Below are 18,157 nucleotides of genomic sequence, written 5' to 3'. Positions count from 1 at the left end.
TCTTCACAAATAAGCATGATTGAATTCCTTTTTTGAGCTCTTCGGAAACCATGCAGGAAGTTGGTTGGCCTGTTTTAGGGGTAATCGCCGGGGCTCTATAGATGGTTCTACAGTTGATGTCTGCAGGTCTGTAGGTAGCTGTGGAGTGGGGATTCCCCTCTGTTTCATGTTTTCATTCTTACTCTTCTGTAAAATCAAAGTGGCCAACTGAATATAAAAATTCCTTGGAGCCTTATTCATCTTTTTGTTTCTCTCTTTATACACTGGGAATGACGCTTACAAATTTTGTTATTAAATTAAAATGATGGATTGGGCTGCCAAGTAACTACCACAGAATCAGTGGATTTAAAATCAAATGTGTCTCCACACTGCAGTGTGAGACTCTGAGGGGAAAATTCTTTCCCAGGCTCTTCCTGTCTGGCCACCTTCTCTCAACCGTCTTGTGGCAGACCCTGCAATGCTGTTTCTTCCCATGATGAAGACACGGATGGCATTATGTGTTCCACTCTGAGGATTTTATCCATAACCAATTAATTCCTAAATTATATACTCTAGGATCATTACATTAATGGTCATTATAAAATTCTTGGATTTTAGAGGACCTACTTCGATGAACAGACACCACTGTGGAAACAGAGAGGAAAATAATTCATGGGATTTGTACTTCATGACCTTTTAAATCAGAACAGTTCTAAATACTTATTTTATTTTTATGAGTATGAGTGTTTTCCTACATGTATGTCTGTGTAAAATGAGTGTGCCCTGAGACCTGTGGCTATCAGAAAGATGCACTGGTTCCTGTCCTAGTTTGGGCTACTATTGTTCTGGATAAACAAATGACCAAAAGGCAAGTTGGGGAGGAGAGGGTTTGTTCAGCATGTATTTCCTAATTGTAATCCATCATTGAAAAACAGGATGGGAGGAACTCAAAGTAGGCAGGAATCTGCAGAGGCCACGATGGGCCATGCTTCCTGACTTGCTCCCAATAGCTTGCTTAACCTGTTTTCTTTTAGAATCTAAGACCACCAGCTCAAGGATGTAGCCTCCACAATGGGTTTGGACCTCCCCAATTATTCAGAAATTAAGAAAGTGACTTGACTAGATCTTATGGAGGCATTTTTCTCAATTGAGGTTCCCTCCTTTTAGTTAACTTTGGCTTAGGTCACGTGGACATAAAACTCGCTGGCATGAAATCCCCTTGAACTCGAGTCACAGATGACTGTGATCTACCATTTAAGTGCTGCCAACCAAACCCAGATCCTTTGTGAAAGCAACAAGCACATTTTACTGCTGAGCCATCTCTCCAGTACTGTTTTCTTTTTCAAAGAACATATCTGTGTAATGTTATTTATTCTACAGAACAAGGTGTATTGGAAAGAAACCATCCTAATGTTGAATTTACTGTTGCTTTTGCCTCCATTCTCTCCTGGCAGAGCTGGCCTGCTCTTCGCGCTCACAGTCTTCCAGTGTATTATAAGTGTGACTGCGGGAGAGGTTCTCATGATTGACAGGGATTGTTTTCCGTGAGTAACCCCTGCTCCAGAAGTAGGCATCAGGGTGGGGATCAAATTAATTACATTCATAGTTGGGTCTAAAGTGTTATGTCATGAATTACTAGCAATTCCCCCTTTTCTTAATTACTTAGTTGAAAATAAACAAACTATGAAATTTGGTTTTTATCATGTGGTACCATGAATTTTGAAGTATGTAAAGAGTTTTGTAATATTAATTGAAAAATGGGTGGAAAATCAAGAGCAGAGGTTTTTACTGCTCAGAAAAAGTCTCATAATTGGGGTGAGACCAATAGATCCCCAAGCTGCAGACAACACAGTATGGGGGCTGAACATGATAGGAAATTCACCCACCCCCTCAAAAAGAAAGATGTCAGGGGCTTCATAGAGCTTGGGTATTGTGGGCTCAGCAGCACGTTGGAACTAGAGAGAAACAGCTGCACAAGAATCAGGGTCCTCTTCATGATGGAGGGCTGGAAAGAGCCAGACAGCAGCCTAACATAGAAGAACTGTTTATATCTGTGTTTTTCAAACATGGAATAACCTTTTCCTGGTGGTCTGTGCTTAGGATTCCTTGCTCTCAAAGATGGCCAAGTACACGCCAAGGAGGGAAGTCTTCAGAGAGAAACTGAGGGCCTTGGTTAGTTGGTAGAGTGCTGGCTCTGTGTGCGTGAAACCCTGTGTCACAGTGTCACAAAACCCTGAGCATGGCTGTATTTCTGTAATCCCAGAATTTGACTACCAGGTTAGAGGTAGGAAGTTGCTCATTCTTGGGTATGCATGGAACTTAAGGCCAGCCTGGACTGATGATTCTTTATCAAAAACAAAACCAAACCCAGAGATTCACTGAAGAATGAGAGGAAGAGCTTAGGATTTGGAGGGGGAGGCAGAGAAAGGGGTAGGTTTGGCATCTGGTAAAGATTCATGGTTATAAAGAGAGATTATTGGAGGATGCATCTATTCTAAAGTGAGGGTAGCAGAAGAGAAGGATGTGGTGTCTTGAAGCTGCACTGTGACCTCAGAGTGACAGTGTCACCTTCTTCATAAGAACTGGAAGGAGAGAAGTCTCCATGACCAGTGTCTGAGGTGAGGTACAAATGAGCTCCTCCTCAGGGAGCCAGCTTCAGAGGGGCAGAGACTCTCAGGAGAGTGGGCACATTGGGCTGTTTCCCTGGAGGGGCTGTTGTGTGGCCAGAGTGGACAAAAGAGGGGAGAGTTCTCTGGAGGGGAGAATAGTAGTGAGAATGTCATAAAGCTATTGACCTAGATTGACTGGTCCCTAAGATGGGGACATGTGTGGGAGTCAGCATGGAGTACAGAGGACAGTGTCCTGTTAGGCTGCCGGTGGTAGCAAAATCAGCGTAACCAGCATTTCCCTTGTGCTTTCTGGACTAATCTAAGGATGTATAATGTGATCTTTGTCTCTGTAGACATGAGTATACCAGTGGATACTACAGAGTGTCATCGTATTTCCTTGGGAAATTGCTGGGTGAGCTGGTACCCAGGAGGTTATTGCCAAATATTATATTTACTGTTATAGTATTCATCATAGCAGGTAAGTGACAAAGCAAGAGAATGCATCTTTACTCTTGGCGAGCATGTTTTGGTTGGACAGCTGTGGCAAGACTAAAGTAGAAGAGCAGAATTAGAAAAGCACACCTCCACTGTGTGCCATGAAAATAGGAGTTCAGTGTGAAGAAATTCTTCAAGACTTGTTCACAAAATAGTACAAAAGCCGTTTATGAAACGGTGCTTTTACTAGAGATTCTGTGCACTCTAACGAATGTGGAAATAGCTACATATTTGAGACAGTGCCAATGGAGCAAGATCAATTATTAGATATCTACGCAAAGGTATTTTAAAAGATTTATCTTCATTTGTTTGCCGTGTGTGTGTGTGTGTGTGTGTGTGTGTATACTAAGTGGATCCAATGCCTAGGGAGGCCAGAAAAGAACATCAGATTCCCTGGAACTGGAGTTACAGAATGTGAACTGCCGTGTAGGTGCTGTGATTGGAATCCAGGACCTTGCAGTAATAGCACATGCTCTTAATCAGTGAGCTATCTCTCTACCACAGCTGTATATTTTTCCTGTGTTTATGTATATGTGTCTGTATATGTAAATACGACATAGAAAAGTGGATAATATCTCATATTTATATATGTTGGAGGAAAAGAACTGCTTGTTGGTTCCCGGCCACTTAGTCCCAAAATAATCACACAGAAACTGTATTAATTAAATCACTGCTTGGCCCATTAGCTCTAGCTTATTATTGACTCACTCTTACATATTAATTTAACCCATTTCTATTAATCTGTATATCACCACAAGGTCCTGGTCTACCAGCAAATTTTTGGCATATCTGTCTCCACAGGCAGCTCCATGGTGTCTCTCTGATTCTGCCTGATTTCTCCCAGCATTCATTTTAGTTTTCCCCACCTAGTTCTGTTCTTTTGCCCTATCACAGCCCAAGACAGTTTTTTTATTCATTAACCAATAAAGGCAACACATAAACAGAAGGACCTCTCACACCATATGTATATGTGAAAAAGCACTTAAATGTATAAAATGTCTTATGCTAAGTCTTGTTGACAATATGTAATATAAAATATTATTTTAAATATGTGCACAGATTTATTTGTGCATTATGGATAGGCTTCACCCTAAATTAATTGTTCATAATTTACATACTTTTTACACACACACTCATAAAGACACACAGACATGCACACTCATTCACACATGTACATATATGCACATACACTCTCTCACACACATAGACTTTCAAAAATAAGCACTGATAGCGATTAGATGTCACGCCCACCTCAACCAGCAAGGATGACGCAACACGGGAGCTCTTCTCGCTAGCAGTTTATTCAGGACCTTTTACAATATCTCTCTCTCTCTCTCTCTCTCTCTCTCTCTCTCTCTCTCTCTCTCTCTCTCTTTGGGCAAACCTCTCCCAGCCCTTAAAAAGGCACAGGCCGCCAACCCCGGATTGCCAGGTGGGCACTGCCCATAGGTTCACGCATATGCAAGCAGCTGACAATCATTGCGTGATCAGGCCTTAGCCAATATTAGGAGCTGATTATCAGGTGTGGCTCCACGCAGCTCTCTATAGTTCCCCTTTTTGTTTTGTAAAGCAACAGGCAAGAGTAGAGGTCTGGTCTCTATTAAAAATGGAACATGTACTAGTGTCTGTCCAGGTGTCATCCACTCAGAGAACACTAGACCTGTCCAGTGTCTTTTTACAGAGGTGGGAGTTAGTCACCAACCCACATGCAATCAGACTTGCTCTTCTTGAGGCTGATGTATGCTTGCCTCAAGTGCAGTGCACAAGCCTCACATCCTGTGCTCAAATATAGATAACCAAGCTTGAGGGGACTGTCCTGCTTCCATGACCATGAAGGCCTGAATGATCTTTACTGCATTGTGATGCCGTGAAACCCTTATGTGACAAATGCACCATAGGCATACCAGGGAGGCAAGCACCACCAAGCCTGCTAGGGCTCCTATTCCCACCCACTCCTTCAGATGATCCATGGCTGTAGATGATACAGGAGAATAGTCCTTCTGCCAGGCTGGTATCCATGCGTGTGGAATTTGCAGTCACTATCGCCACTCGCAGCTTTTCCAGTTGTTTTTTGAATTCACCAGACCAATTACCTAAAAGATATCTAGACAATTCTTTAGACAAATTAGCTGCATGGGTTAATCTTTCATACTGAATGCTGGTCACACACAGCCCCGGATGGATAGAAATGTCTGACAGACTAGAGTATAGACTTGCCTCTCTTTTACCTGGCTCCTTTTTCCCCCATGCCCTACTATTTCCCACACACCCTTTTCCCCTCAAGTCAACAGAGGTGTGTGACTATATCAGACTCGGGACTTTTAGGAGTGGCTTTGCCATGACCCCAGGAGCAGTCAGAAACCACTGCTCCTTCAGCAGTCTCCTAAATAACATACCCCAGCTGCCATACCCCTGTGGCACATTCATTCTTGTCAGCTGAGTGCATGGAAGACACCTTCTCGCTAGTGCACCTCTTTGGCTTCCCTAGCAGCCCAGCTGATCCTGCTTTTGCTAAGTGACCATTTGCTGCATTCTCATGGGTTGTCTTATCTTACACAGGATTCAAAGATGAATGCCCATGGCAACAGGCATTAAGATTGCTAGCAATAGGGTCCCCAGTCACCACTGGACCCAACCACCTCCCATTTGGGCTATGGTATTCTACCTTGCCCCGCTGCTGCGCTGCATTCTCGGGCAGCCCTGTGGGGTCTGTGCTCCAGCTTGTCTCAGCTCCAGCACTTGTTGCGTTTGCTGATACTCCGGGCACTGCTGTGGCATCCACCAGGCTAGGCACCGACTGGGCTGAGGCAATGTGCCTTCCACCACAGCCACCTAGTAAAGCTCTGCTCCAGCTGCCTTCTAGCCCCACTACATTCGTTCTGGGTCCAAACTGGTGCATGGAGTGGAGTGGAACTCAGGAAAGCAGGCTTGCTGCTCTGCAACCACTGAAGGGTGGAGCAGAACTCAAGAAAGCAGGCTTGCTGCTCTGCAACCACTAAAGGGGCCCCACTTACACCATGTTTTAGGGAATTTGGGCATTGTCAATCTGTCTGGCTACTTCCTGATGAGCAGGGAGGCTTCATTCTTTTTTTAATTTATTTATTAATTTATTAATTAATTAAAGATTTCTGTCTCTTCCCCACCGCGAGGCTGCATTCTTATTGCCATTTTCCAGTCCTGCTCGGACTGGGGTCACAACAACAGGGGAGAGGCAGAGACTCCACCTCCCCACCAAGCTATAAGGTGGAGGCCTGGTATCACAGAAGCACTGGAGATTCCATCTTACCGGACTGCCCCGGGCTAGGACAGAGGTCCAGGTCTTATCTTGGTTGTGGTGGCTTCTACACCCTGAGGCACACACTGGGAGTGGCCTAGCATTCTGGCCTTGTAGGTCCTCAAAGCAGATCCTTTGCACGCTTTGCAGCTCCTCAGCTCTAGAAGCCTGGAGCTCCTTGGCCTTGGAGCGGCAGCCTCTCACACTCCACTGCAAACTCAGGAGGTCTCTGTAATTCAAACCATATGAATATACCTCCTTTCCTTAGCATACCTTGTTCGGCAGCAAAATCCAGATCTCTACCAAGCTTGTCCCAGGATGACACATTAAGATTGCCAGAGACGGCAAACCAAGGAGCAATTGTGTCACATTCAGCCAAAAACCTCTCCAATGTGCTCTGTAACAGCTCGTTAAGAGCCAGAAAAATCAGGTGTGATGTTGAAGCGCCCATTCTAAAATCCCATTCTTTCTTTTAGTTTCACTTTGACCCATCCACTTTGGTCATGGCTCTACTGTTCCGCTCTCCCTTTTCTACAGGTGAGAGCATAAAACCCGCATTTATTGTGATTCCTCAATCTTACCTGAGGATTTACTGGTGCACCCCCTGACTGCAGCAAGTTCTGGGCTCCATGGAGAGAGGTTTGGAGGTTTCCCGTACAAGGCCACCAACTGTCACAGCTCTACCTCGACCAGCAAGGATGACGCAACACCGGAGCTCTTCTCACTGCAGTTTATTCAGGACCTTCTCTCTCTCCCCCTCTCTCTCTCTCTCTCTCTCTCTCTCTCTCTCTCTCTCTCTCTCTCTCTCTGGGCAAACCTCTCCCAGCCCTTAAAAAGGCACGGGCCACCAACCCCAGATTGCCAGGTGGGCACTGCCCATAGGTTCACGCATATGCGAGCAGCTGACAATCATTGCGTGATCAGGCCTTAGCCAATATTAGGAGCTGATTATCAGGTGTGGTTCCACGCAGCTCTCTACAATTAGACATTTTTTATAAGAGATTTATTATTCAGAACCAGTCATTTTCAGGCTGTGGGATGGTTATGGGAAATGTGCTTATCTTGCAAATCAGGCAACCTGAATTTGATCCTCAAAATTCACAGTGGAAGAAAGAATCTCCAGAAAGATATTCTTCAACTCCACATGCACACCATGGCACATGCACACCATGACACATATACGGGGTATCTCTGCAGACCCTGCTGAAGAATTAAGCCAGCCACATGCAACTGCCTCTGACTGAGGAGGAGAAGTGCGTCGCTTGCCACCCAGCCCCTGGGGTCTGGAAGACAATCAGATGCAGCCAGGAGTCGAGTCAAGCAGGAACTTGTTTATTGCCTTACACCAGGCAACTTATAAAGCAAAACCCCACGAATTCCAGAAGAAGTGGAAGGGAACTTAGCCAATCACATCAGCAGTCATGTCTGCATGACCTGAGGATCCCATAGCCCCTAATGGGGATCACGAGGGCATCAGGCACTTTATGTCACCTTACCCCCTCTCTAAACAAACATCTTCTTATAAATAAGTCAGATCTCCTCCTCCCTTGCTCCTCTTCACTGCCATCTTGGCTGGGAATATTCTTCATGGGCTTTGCACCATCACTGTTTTTGAATTTTGTGCCCTTTTCTAACTGTTATGCTTTTGGCATAGCTGTCATGCTTTTGGCACCAACTGTACCTTTTTCTAACTGTCACTATTTTGCACTAACTTGGCCACTCCAGTCTCCTATATGCTAATACTCGATTCAGCCCACATACATGCACACCATGGTACATGCACACCATGGAACATGCACACACCATGGCACATGCACACCATGGCACACGCACACCATGGCAACCATACCCACAAATGCATTTTGCACACCATGATTGTAATAACATTAACTTTGTAAACAATTAGGCATGGAACTCAGTTCCCCAAATTCTAACTTGTGTCCTTGTGACTATTATAAAACACAGGATTGTGTGTGACTCAGCCTTAGCTCCATAAAGATTACAAATCAGCTTGTGGAAACCATCCCCTACCTCCAGAGTAGTTACATAGTGATTTCCGAGGGATAACTAAAGTTGAAGGCAAGCCCCTGTCTTCCAGGTATTAAAACCACTGCACGGTTGTTTAATCCTTGTCTTAGTTAGGTTTTTAGTGCTGTGGCAAACACCATGACCAGAATCAACTTGTGGAGGAAAGGTTTTATTTCATTTTATAGTTCAATATCCTTTTCAGAAGGGAATTCAGGGCAGAAACTCAGCACAGGAACCTCGGGGCAGGGAGTGAAGCAGAGGCCATGAGGAGTGCTGCTTACTGGCTCCTAATGGCTTCCCCAGGCTGCCTTTTTTATAGAGCCCAGGACAACTGCCCAGGGATGGCATCATCCACAGTTGTCTAAGACCTCCCACATAAATCATCCATCAAGAAAATGCCCTCATAGGCTTGCCTACCTGCCAATCTAATGGAAGCATTTTCTTAGTGAGTTTCCTTCTTCCCATAGAACCCTAGGCTGTGTTAAATTTACAAAAAACAACAACTGACACAGTCTGGATCCCAATTTTATTACTAATGCAATTATAATAAACACAGAGGAAAGTGGACATGAATGTGTTCTATTGCTGATTCTCCTGTGAAAAAAATGCAATAAAATTTGGGCCACTCGTGTAGTCTGTAGTTTTCCATGTCAGGATCCCATACATTGCTCATAATCTTATATAGAGGAGAGCATGTGTTATAAGTAAAGATATTTTGTGACAAGAATAAAAATAAAGCGATATGATGAGGTTGGAGGGAGGCTCGTTGGTTAAGAGCATGTGCTGCTCCTCCAAAGTCCCGAAATTTTGTTCCCAGCATCCACATGATCAGGTCACAGTTAGAGACACAGAGAAGTTGGGTGGCCATGAAACTGTTACCAGTCTCATTGATTATTAAAGCATTGTTTGAAATATGTACAATCTCTTGACAGATATAGATGAACTGACCCTACTTTTTTCTTTCAAAGGAGTAAACACAGATGTGAAGGGTTTCTTCGCTATGATATTTAGCATCATGATGTTGACTACTTCTGCCAGTTCCACGCTGCTGTCTCCAGGGGCAGGGCAGATTGCAGTGGGTGTACCAACAACATTCCTTGTGACCATCTACTTTGTGATCACGCTGGTGAGTGTGAATTGTGTTTTTCTGAGAGGAAGAATTTCCTTGTGTTCTTTCTTGCACATGTAACCTGCTTGACTGATCAAGACTTGGGACACGAGGCCTTATTCTAAAGCTTATTATGGTCTGTAGGAGAGAAGGAACTGCCTTTCCTCCTAGGCTTTATGGTTACTGCTCTGATGTCAGTCCTATAAAGAGAGAAGCCATGGAGCCACCTGAGACAGATGTGTTGAAACTTTGCTGGTAACCTCGTGTAGAAATACACAGATTAATGGAGATGGGTTAAATTAAGATGTAAAAGCTAGCCTGTAAGAGCTAATAAGCCAAGCAGTGATTTAATTAATACAGTTTCTGTGTAATTATTTCGGTTCTGTGTAGCCGGGACAAACAAGCAGCCTCCCCCAACATGGTTGGCATGCTGTTTCTTGTGAGCTTTTACCAGAAATTTTTTGGAATCATATTACCAAACTGTAATAAAATAGAACTTTAAGAAATTGGTGTGATTGGCTGATTCTCCAACAACAAGACAGATTGTTGCCTTCCCTTAACACCAGTGTGAGAGACTTGACTGCTCTTTTAATCATAGCAGAGGTGATTTGGTTCAGTAGTCTCTAATGGGAAAGAAGGGTTCATGGTTGTTTTTTACTCTTTACTCTTTGCTTTTTTGGGCACCCACTACCCATCTCTCAAATAAATCCCATTGAATCTTATTATTACTTATAAAATCCTAGCCTTGGCTTTGCTTGTCTCTAGCCATTATTTATTTATTTTTTTACTTAAATTATCCAATCTACCTTTTGCCTCTGGGATTTTTCCTTTTCTCTTTTTATTTATTTTTATTAAAAATTTATTTTACATACCAATTCCAGGTTCCACTCCCTTCCCTTCTCCAGCTCCTCCTACCTTCCCCCAACTCCACCCCTCATCCACTCCTTAGAGATGGTAAGCCTTCCCACACGGCAACAACAAAGACTGGTGAAACACTTTGAGGCAGGACCAGGTTGTCCCCCTACATATAGGATGAGTAAGGTATTCCTCCAAAAAGAATGTGCTCCAAAAGGTCAGTTCAAGCACTAGGTCCAAATCGTGGTCCCACTGACAATGGTCCCATAGACTGTCCAAGCCATACAACTGTCACCCACATTCTGAGAACCTAGTTTGGTTCTATGCAGGTTCCCCAGCCCCCAGTTAGGGAATCAGTGAGCTCCCACTATCTCAGGTCAGCTGTTTCTGTGGGTTTCCCTACTTTTTCTCACTTCTGTGTGTCTTAACTCTCACTCTTACTCCATGACTGGCGGTGTGAATCTGTGGCTGTGTAGCTGAGTGGCTGGCCCCAGCATCCTCCTCTTCTCCTTTTCTTGTTCCTCCATCTTCTCAGATTTCTCCCCCCAGTTATTCTCTTTGCCTGGCAACCCTGCCTATCCTTTCCTGCCACATTTTTGGCCCTTCAGCTCTTTATTAGAATCAGGTGTGTAGACAGGCAAAGTATTTCAACTTGACAAAGTTAATCAAATGCAATAAAAAAGAATGTGTCATATCTCTGCATCATTAACCAATGTTCCACAGCATAAACATGTGTAAGACATCTTAAAATAATATTCTACAAGAATGATCAATGTAACTGTTCAGCACTAGGAGTCTATCTCAGGGCTCATTGTGTTCTGAAAAGTGTTAGGAATAGTGGAAGATTCCAGACTCCTCATCACTCTCCAGTATTAGCACACTACTAATCAAATTTCTGTAATTGGCTACCCAAATTTAGTCTTTTATGAATATGGATTACACATGGTGGTGTCATTGGAGAGACTTGGTGGGGAAAGTCTATTGCAGGACGGGAGGGTCTTTGGGTGTTTATACTTCTGTACCCCTTCCTCTTTCCTCTCTGCTTTATACTATCACGTGAAGATGTGAGCACTCAGCTTTCTCTCTGAACTCCTTGGCTGCTGCCTGCTGCCTGCTGCCTGCTGCCTGCTGCCTGCTGCCTGCTGCCATGCTTCCCTGCCAAATGGCCTCTTATCACTCTGGAAAGTCAAGGCCATGGATCTCTCTCTTCTACAAGCTGCCTTGATCATGGTGCTGTGTCTCAGTAGCAGGGAAGTAACTGCTACATTTCCTGTCGCTCTTGCCATTCTCCCCTCCCCTTCTCATTCTTAGTTTAGATTTTGTAAACCACTGGTTCTACTTAGCTGTGCCCATATGTGCCTGTGTGCTGGGCCATCTACTGGAACATGGGTAGGCTCTCAGGGGCCACATCCTTAAAGAAAACTGGCTCTCCCCCTCCCATCAGTCATCACTGCCAATAGCTCCTCAGATAAGCGAAAAAAGCCAGGATTTTTTTGTCTTGATCTTGTACAGGTGATGTCCATGCTGTCACATCTGCTCTGCACTCATATGTGTCACTGTCCTGTTGTGACAGGAATACACTGTCTTGTTGTAGTTGTCCATGCCTCTGGCTCGTACAGTCTCTCTAGCCTCTCTTCAAGATGTGATCCTTGATCCTTGGGAGGAGGATGTGATATCCAGATGTCCCATTCAGGGCTGGATCCTCTGACATCTCTATTCTCTGTATATTGACCGTGGTGGGTCTGTCTTAATCACTGTCTCCTGAGAAACAAAGCTTGTCTGATGAAGGTCTGAGATATAATAATCTGTGGGTGTCACAACAACTCATAAGAAGTCAGTGTAATACCATGTCCATTTAGAAGATTAACAGTAGATTCTCTCCTGGGACCTATGACTCCACTAGACACAGCATTAGACAGGATTTCCATCTCATAGAGCAGGCCATAAATACAATCAGAAAATGAATGTTTGGTTAGTAGTCTGTCCAGTGTTCCCCATATGTTTCTTTTTCCCCATGAAAATGAAAAGCAGAAAAAGTCCAGGTGGGATCATCATTGTCCCTGAGCACACTCACAACTTCACCATGAGTCTCCTGAAATCCCTACCCGATATTTTAGCATTTCTAGCTCACTGCCCATAGTGACAGCACCCAGTCAAGATGTAAATCACTACATATAAGAGACAAGGAAAAACTGATGGAAACTCTGACCCATCATGTTAAGGATTAGACTCAGAGTACTCTGTCAAGCATGCTTCTCTGGACTACAGATTAATTTCTATAAAGGAAGCCTTGACATTCTGGTTCTTAGACCTAAAACTCTCTACCATTTTGGGGCACTCTTGTTGGGGTACAATGATAGTGTTTTCATCTGTGTCATTGTTGGGGTGCCGGACTCTCAGGGCTTGTGACAGTAGACAAACATGGCTCTTGTGGACAAGATGATCTATAGAAATTGGTTCTGTTGCCATCCCAGAGAATGGACCCCAAAACATAGCAGAAACAGCGAGACTCAAGAACCATTTCCAGGATATCTGCCCATTGTTTATTTTGGTCATTCTACCTCAGAGTGTAGAAGGGAAACCAAGTCACCTTGAAGCCCAGAACTGCCTGAGCACTGTTACATAAGATTTAAAAATGAAATGCAGTTCTACAGTGACTCCAGTGTGGTGGGTGGAGGGTTAAAGATGACAGAATGTGTCCATATACATAAGATGGAAAATCCTGTGTGACTCCATCCCTTTTCCCTTCTTATGTGTGATTATATATTTAAGGGGGAGGATACAGGTGCACGACAGAGTGAGTTTTTCCTGGAGAATATATGGGGAAATTTCAAATGGAATACACCAGATATTACAATATTAAACTGTCTCCTGGAAGTCTCCCTAAATTCTATGAAATAGACTGACCTTTGGTGGGTTAGGAACCCAGAGGAAATTCCACAAATACCAATGAAATAATAAACAAACTAAAAGAGAACTTTAATATACAGTGGTAGGAGTGTACCAGCTCCTCAGATGTGTAGAGCCTCCTCCCTTCCCCATGCCGATGCTGGTGTGATGAAGACTATCTTAGAGTAACTCAGAACTATACTCATTTGTTTAAGATTAAAGTCATTCTCAGAAGGACTGCAAGCCTCTCTCCACATGCATGTTACATATCTCCTGTCCTAGGGAGTTCACGGGCCTTCCACCAGGAAATGATGTCATTTTCACATCAACTGTGTTGCAGGTCACTCCTCCACTTTGCTTTCCCTTAGGTTGCAAAGTTTTCACCCAGACTATTTTGTTAAAATTTCCAGTCCATGGTGTTCTGCTTGGGAACAAAATACTGCTAAAAATTTGAAAAACAAAACAGAAAGAAGTTGAAACAGACCTGGAAAGCTTCTTTTTTGTGTTGTTAACGAAGAGCACAGTTCAGAAGGTTAAGGAGGTGGGACACAGGACATCTAAGTTAGAGACTGATGACATCATTGTCCAGAGGTTATGGACAGTCTTAGCACAAGAAAAACCTTTAAAATTATCATTTAAAAGTCTTGTTTATTATTTTGAACACGATACTAAAAACTTTTTAATGTAAGTAAAACAGCCTTAATAACAGTTTGTTTTGTTGAGTGTCTAGTCTTAACCTTACCTAAGAAAACAAAATAAAACAAAACCAAACAAACAATGACAAAAACAGAAAACTTTCTCTGCTGGACAAGTACATGTATCCCAAGTTGTCCCCTTTGGATCATTCAGGCAGTCTTTAAAAATAATTCTCAAAAGGAACATAACAATCCCTCATAACCTAAAGGACATGGAGTTGGTAGAGTTTACTCTCTTTTTATCTTTGCTAAATGTGCTTATAAAACTGATGTAGAGACCTGAATACTTGGGTAAACTGTACAGCGCATGTGCCCAAAGAGTGATTGCTACATCTGTGTGGCAGGACATCCCCAGTCTCAAGTATCCTTTTCCTTTGAGTGGGGCCCTGGTCCTACACGAGCAAATGGCATGTTGTCCTCTTTATGAGAGGACACATGAGGTATTCAGTTTTGCTAGAGTCTATATCTTGTTCCCAGATAGGCAGGCCCACTGAAAGCCTCTAGTCAACAGAAAGGATGAATTATTCCTCATAGAACAGAGGATGGATTCTCTCTCCAATGGGTGCTGATTCCTGACAGTTTTATTGTTTTTTTTAATCTGATAATATCGTTTATTTGATGGATAACCTAATGTATTTGCTTGTTCAAAATTCACTTAAAGCAGAGTGAGTGATCAAAAAGACAACATGATTTTTAAAACCTATTTATGTTGACTATAGTATATTGAAGAAAATATATAATGAACAGAATAAAAAATTCTAAAATTATAAATTTCAGTGTTGAAAATAAAGATGACACTTTTCAACGTAAACAACACTAATATGAAGTTGCTTTAACAAGTAGAAAATTGCCAATCAAATCAGATTAGAAATGAAGAACTTGTTTTTAATGGGAATCTGAGCCCTGGTACACACTGTTCCTTTGTTTATGTTGGAAGAGTCTCTTTTCCAGTTCACACTCCCTATGAGCTAGGCTTTCTCAACATGTGCTTCTGAGTTGAAGCCATATTCCCTCTACCATTTTAGTGTTCATTACTTAAGCAATGTCACCCTCAAGAACAGCACTGAGATTTTAAAAAAATAAACCGTACCTGTTTGGCTTAAGCACCAAATGTGCATCTGCACCATTCTCTACTAAAAACTCTGCCATCTCGTGTTGATTTTCATATAAGGCAAGTTCCTATGGTGTCAACCCATACTGTAAAGAAAAATTTCATTTTATAAATTGATATGCTTCTCAACTGAAAAGGTATCAAAGATTTTGTAAAGAAAATGAGTCACAAAAGGATAGTTTTTCCTTCAGCTCTTGTTGCAATTTCACACACACAGGGGCTTCCTTCCCTTTGACACACCTTCCCCAGTCCAATATTGCCTGTGAACACCACTCATCTCCAGAAATTTGCACAAATGCTTGCTGGCTCCAAGCTTCTTTGCTCCATGGAGATGTGCCTCCATTTCCCAACCCTGAAACATTGAGTTAGATTTGGTGTGCCTCTGTTCAATGAGTGGACTCAAGTAGCATCTCTGGAGCAGTTGATGTTAAGGATTGTTCCCCTAACCTGGGTCTTTTTTATTTCCATGTAAAATTTAATATCTTTTCCAATTCTGTGAATTGCATTGAAATTTTGATGGTTATTACATTGAATCTATTGATTGTTTTTGGTAGGATAGATAGTTTCATAATTTTCATCCTAGGAAATATAATCATAGGAGTTCTGTCTCTCTTATATTTTTCATCTTTCTTTTTTTCAGTGTCTTAACCTTCTTATTGTACAAGTATTTCATTTGGTTAGATTTATTCCAACATTCCCCTCCTTCCACTTTTTTGAGGTTTTTGTGAATAAAACTGTTTCTCTCATTTCGTTCCTATTATATTTGTAGTTTGTATTTGAAAAAGCTCCTGACTTTTTTATTTGTCATGCCGTTTTATCACAGCCTTAGGAAAGGACCTAAGACAACTGGTGTAAAGTTGTATAAAGTTGCTACATATGACTTTAGAACTAGTTATGAGGCCAACTGGTGTGTTTTCTGTATAACCATTTGTTCAGGTTCAGTCTGAATGCATGCACACACAGCCATTGTTTGCATATTCTAGTGTATCCAAGACTGCATAGGGCAAGTCTTATGTGAACTTCATAGCCATCCCTTGTTCATCCCAGTTCATCATTCATAGTATCTGCATAAACTGGCTATTATAAAGAATCTAAAGGGGGCTGGGCGGTGGTGGCGCACGCCTTTAATTCCAGCACTTGGGAGGCAGAGGCAGGCGGATCTCTGTGAGTTCGAGACCAGCCTGGTCTACAAGAGCTAGTTCCAGGACGACAAGCTCCAAAACCACAGAGAAACCCTGTCTCGAAAAACAAAAAACAAAAAAAAACAAAAAACAAAAAAAAAAGAATCTAAAGGGGCTTTCTAAATGTGTACGATGGGTGTATTTAAAGTTTAAAGAATGTTCATAGATTGCGTGCCATTTTCAAGATTATGTAGTATGTGTAAGTTTGGCTCCTGCAGAGTGGGGTGACTAGTTATCCTTTAAAACCCGCATGGAGTCTTAGCTTTGCAAAAAAGGAGAAATTCTGTTTAGAATTAATTGAAAGAATGTTTTAAAGAACTGGTCTGAGCAGTAACGATCAGAATGTTGAAGGGATCTTGAAGATGAACGATCTTGACTAGAATTCTTAGTTTCTGTACTGGTGCTAATTAGTGGTTTTGCTCTTTGTAGTTTATCTCAGGTCTGTCAGTATATTTCATAAACGTCACACAGGACTTCTCATGGACTCAGTACTTTAGCATTCCGCAATATGGACTTACAGTAAGTTGTCTTGTCTCTCACTGTACTTGGGTTCTCCAACTGTAGCAACTGAAATGATTCCCAACCAAGTGCTTTCACCAGATATACTCTCTAACCAGTTGCTGCCAAGGATTTTCCTTCCAGTAGCAAACGATGAGAACTTTCCTGTTGGTTTTAGCAGAAGTTTAGTGAGACATCTGAGATTTTCCCCAGTCACATGTTATTTGAAGGAAATAAAGGGTGAGAAAAAATCCCAGGGTAAAGGGGAAGGTAGATGATACAATGAAAAGCAAACAGTTGTGATTCTGCCCAATAAGGTAAGGAAAGGATCAGGGACTGTGTTATATAGTTTATATCAGGAAAATAAAAGAAACAGAAACCAGGTGATACCCAGAGCTATACCGGTTTTGCTAACCTTTTTCTGGAGGAAAGTGTGTCTTAATAGACTTTCTTATTCCAATAATCACAACTGGTTTTGATGAAAACAAGCAAGATAATATTGTTAGTATAAATCAGTAGTATTGTTTTAAATATAGTGTTTACAGGGTTATGGACTTGGAGAAAAGGAGGAGCCTGGAGTAGTCTAGTTAGAGAGTCCACCTCTTAGTAGCTGGGAAACCCCATCATTTCAATTCTAAACCTTCGAGTGTAGGGGAGGGGATGGCTTTGCTGGGTAGACTGAACTTGGTGAGAATATTTTTGTTTAAAAATATTTCTGCAAAAGATAAATATATTTGCAATTTATAGTCAAATATTGAACTTGAAGTTATAGCTCTGTTTATTCTTTATAAACATAAAATATTAAACTATTTGCCTTTCCCTGTTCCTGTTTGTGTTATAGGCTTTTCTGCACAATGATTTCCTGGGACAAAACTTCTGTCCAGAAAACAAAACAGCAGAAATCAGTAGATGCCAGAACTTTGTAATGTAAGCTTGACTTCAATGTCACGATGGGGACATAGAATGCTCCTAGACTTAGAGGGAAACCCTCCTTTCAGGATTAACTCTTTGTCCTCTGTCCATTCCCCAGAGTGAGTCATGGTAACCAATGCACAGGTGGCTGTGTTTTCATCCTACTGCTCCAAGGTGTAGATAATTTGCAGAGAGGGTTCTTTAGGGCCTTTTAAAAATGGTTTTGGTGTCTTGATTGTGGATTTGAGTTGTTTCAGAACCTTTGAGTTTGGCATGGCTGCTCTGATAGTTTAAATTGGCATACAGTTTCCACATGTATAGATTATGGCACCTGTGAGCAGAGCCCAAGAACATCAGTAAAACAAAGATAAAAGTGAGTGAAGTTTGTCTGCCAGATTTCAGGGAATTTCCTCTGCCCCACACTCTGGAAGACCTTAAGAAATCAAAGGGTGGTCTCTCTCTCTCTCTCTCTCTCTCTCTCTCTCTCTCTCTCTCTCTCTCTCTCTCTCTCGCTAGCGCACAC

The 18,157-nt window shown here is 42.3% G+C and overlaps 1 protein-coding gene across 1 annotated transcript in view; it reads left to right on the top strand.

Moving 5' to 3' along the window:
* Nucleotides 1–18,157, top strand: part of LOC126495728 (ATP-binding cassette sub-family G member 3-like) — a 32,188-nt gene that overhangs the window by 10,849 nt on the left and 3,182 nt on the right. The window contains exons 5-9 of the mRNA XM_050133327.1: nucleotides 1,434–1,523; nucleotides 2,942–3,066; nucleotides 9,354–9,511; nucleotides 16,654–16,743; nucleotides 17,564–17,649. Of these exons, the coding sequence (XP_049989284.1) occupies nucleotides 1,434–1,523; nucleotides 2,942–3,066; nucleotides 9,354–9,511; nucleotides 16,654–16,743; nucleotides 17,564–17,649 (549 nt within the window). The remainder of the gene's footprint in view (nucleotides 1–1,433; nucleotides 1,524–2,941; nucleotides 3,067–9,353; nucleotides 9,512–16,653; nucleotides 16,744–17,563; nucleotides 17,650–18,157) is intronic.

Source organism: Alexandromys fortis, unplaced genomic scaffold (assembly GCF_014885135.2).
Source record: "Alexandromys fortis isolate MF-2015 unplaced genomic scaffold, M_Fortis_MF-2015_v1.1 scaffold_580, whole genome shotgun sequence".
In the NCBI taxonomy this organism is placed as follows: domain Eukaryota; kingdom Metazoa; phylum Chordata; class Mammalia; order Rodentia; family Cricetidae; genus Alexandromys; species Alexandromys fortis.
Note: the sequence above shows the minus strand (reverse complement) of the source record. Positions and strands in the feature narration are given on the sequence as shown.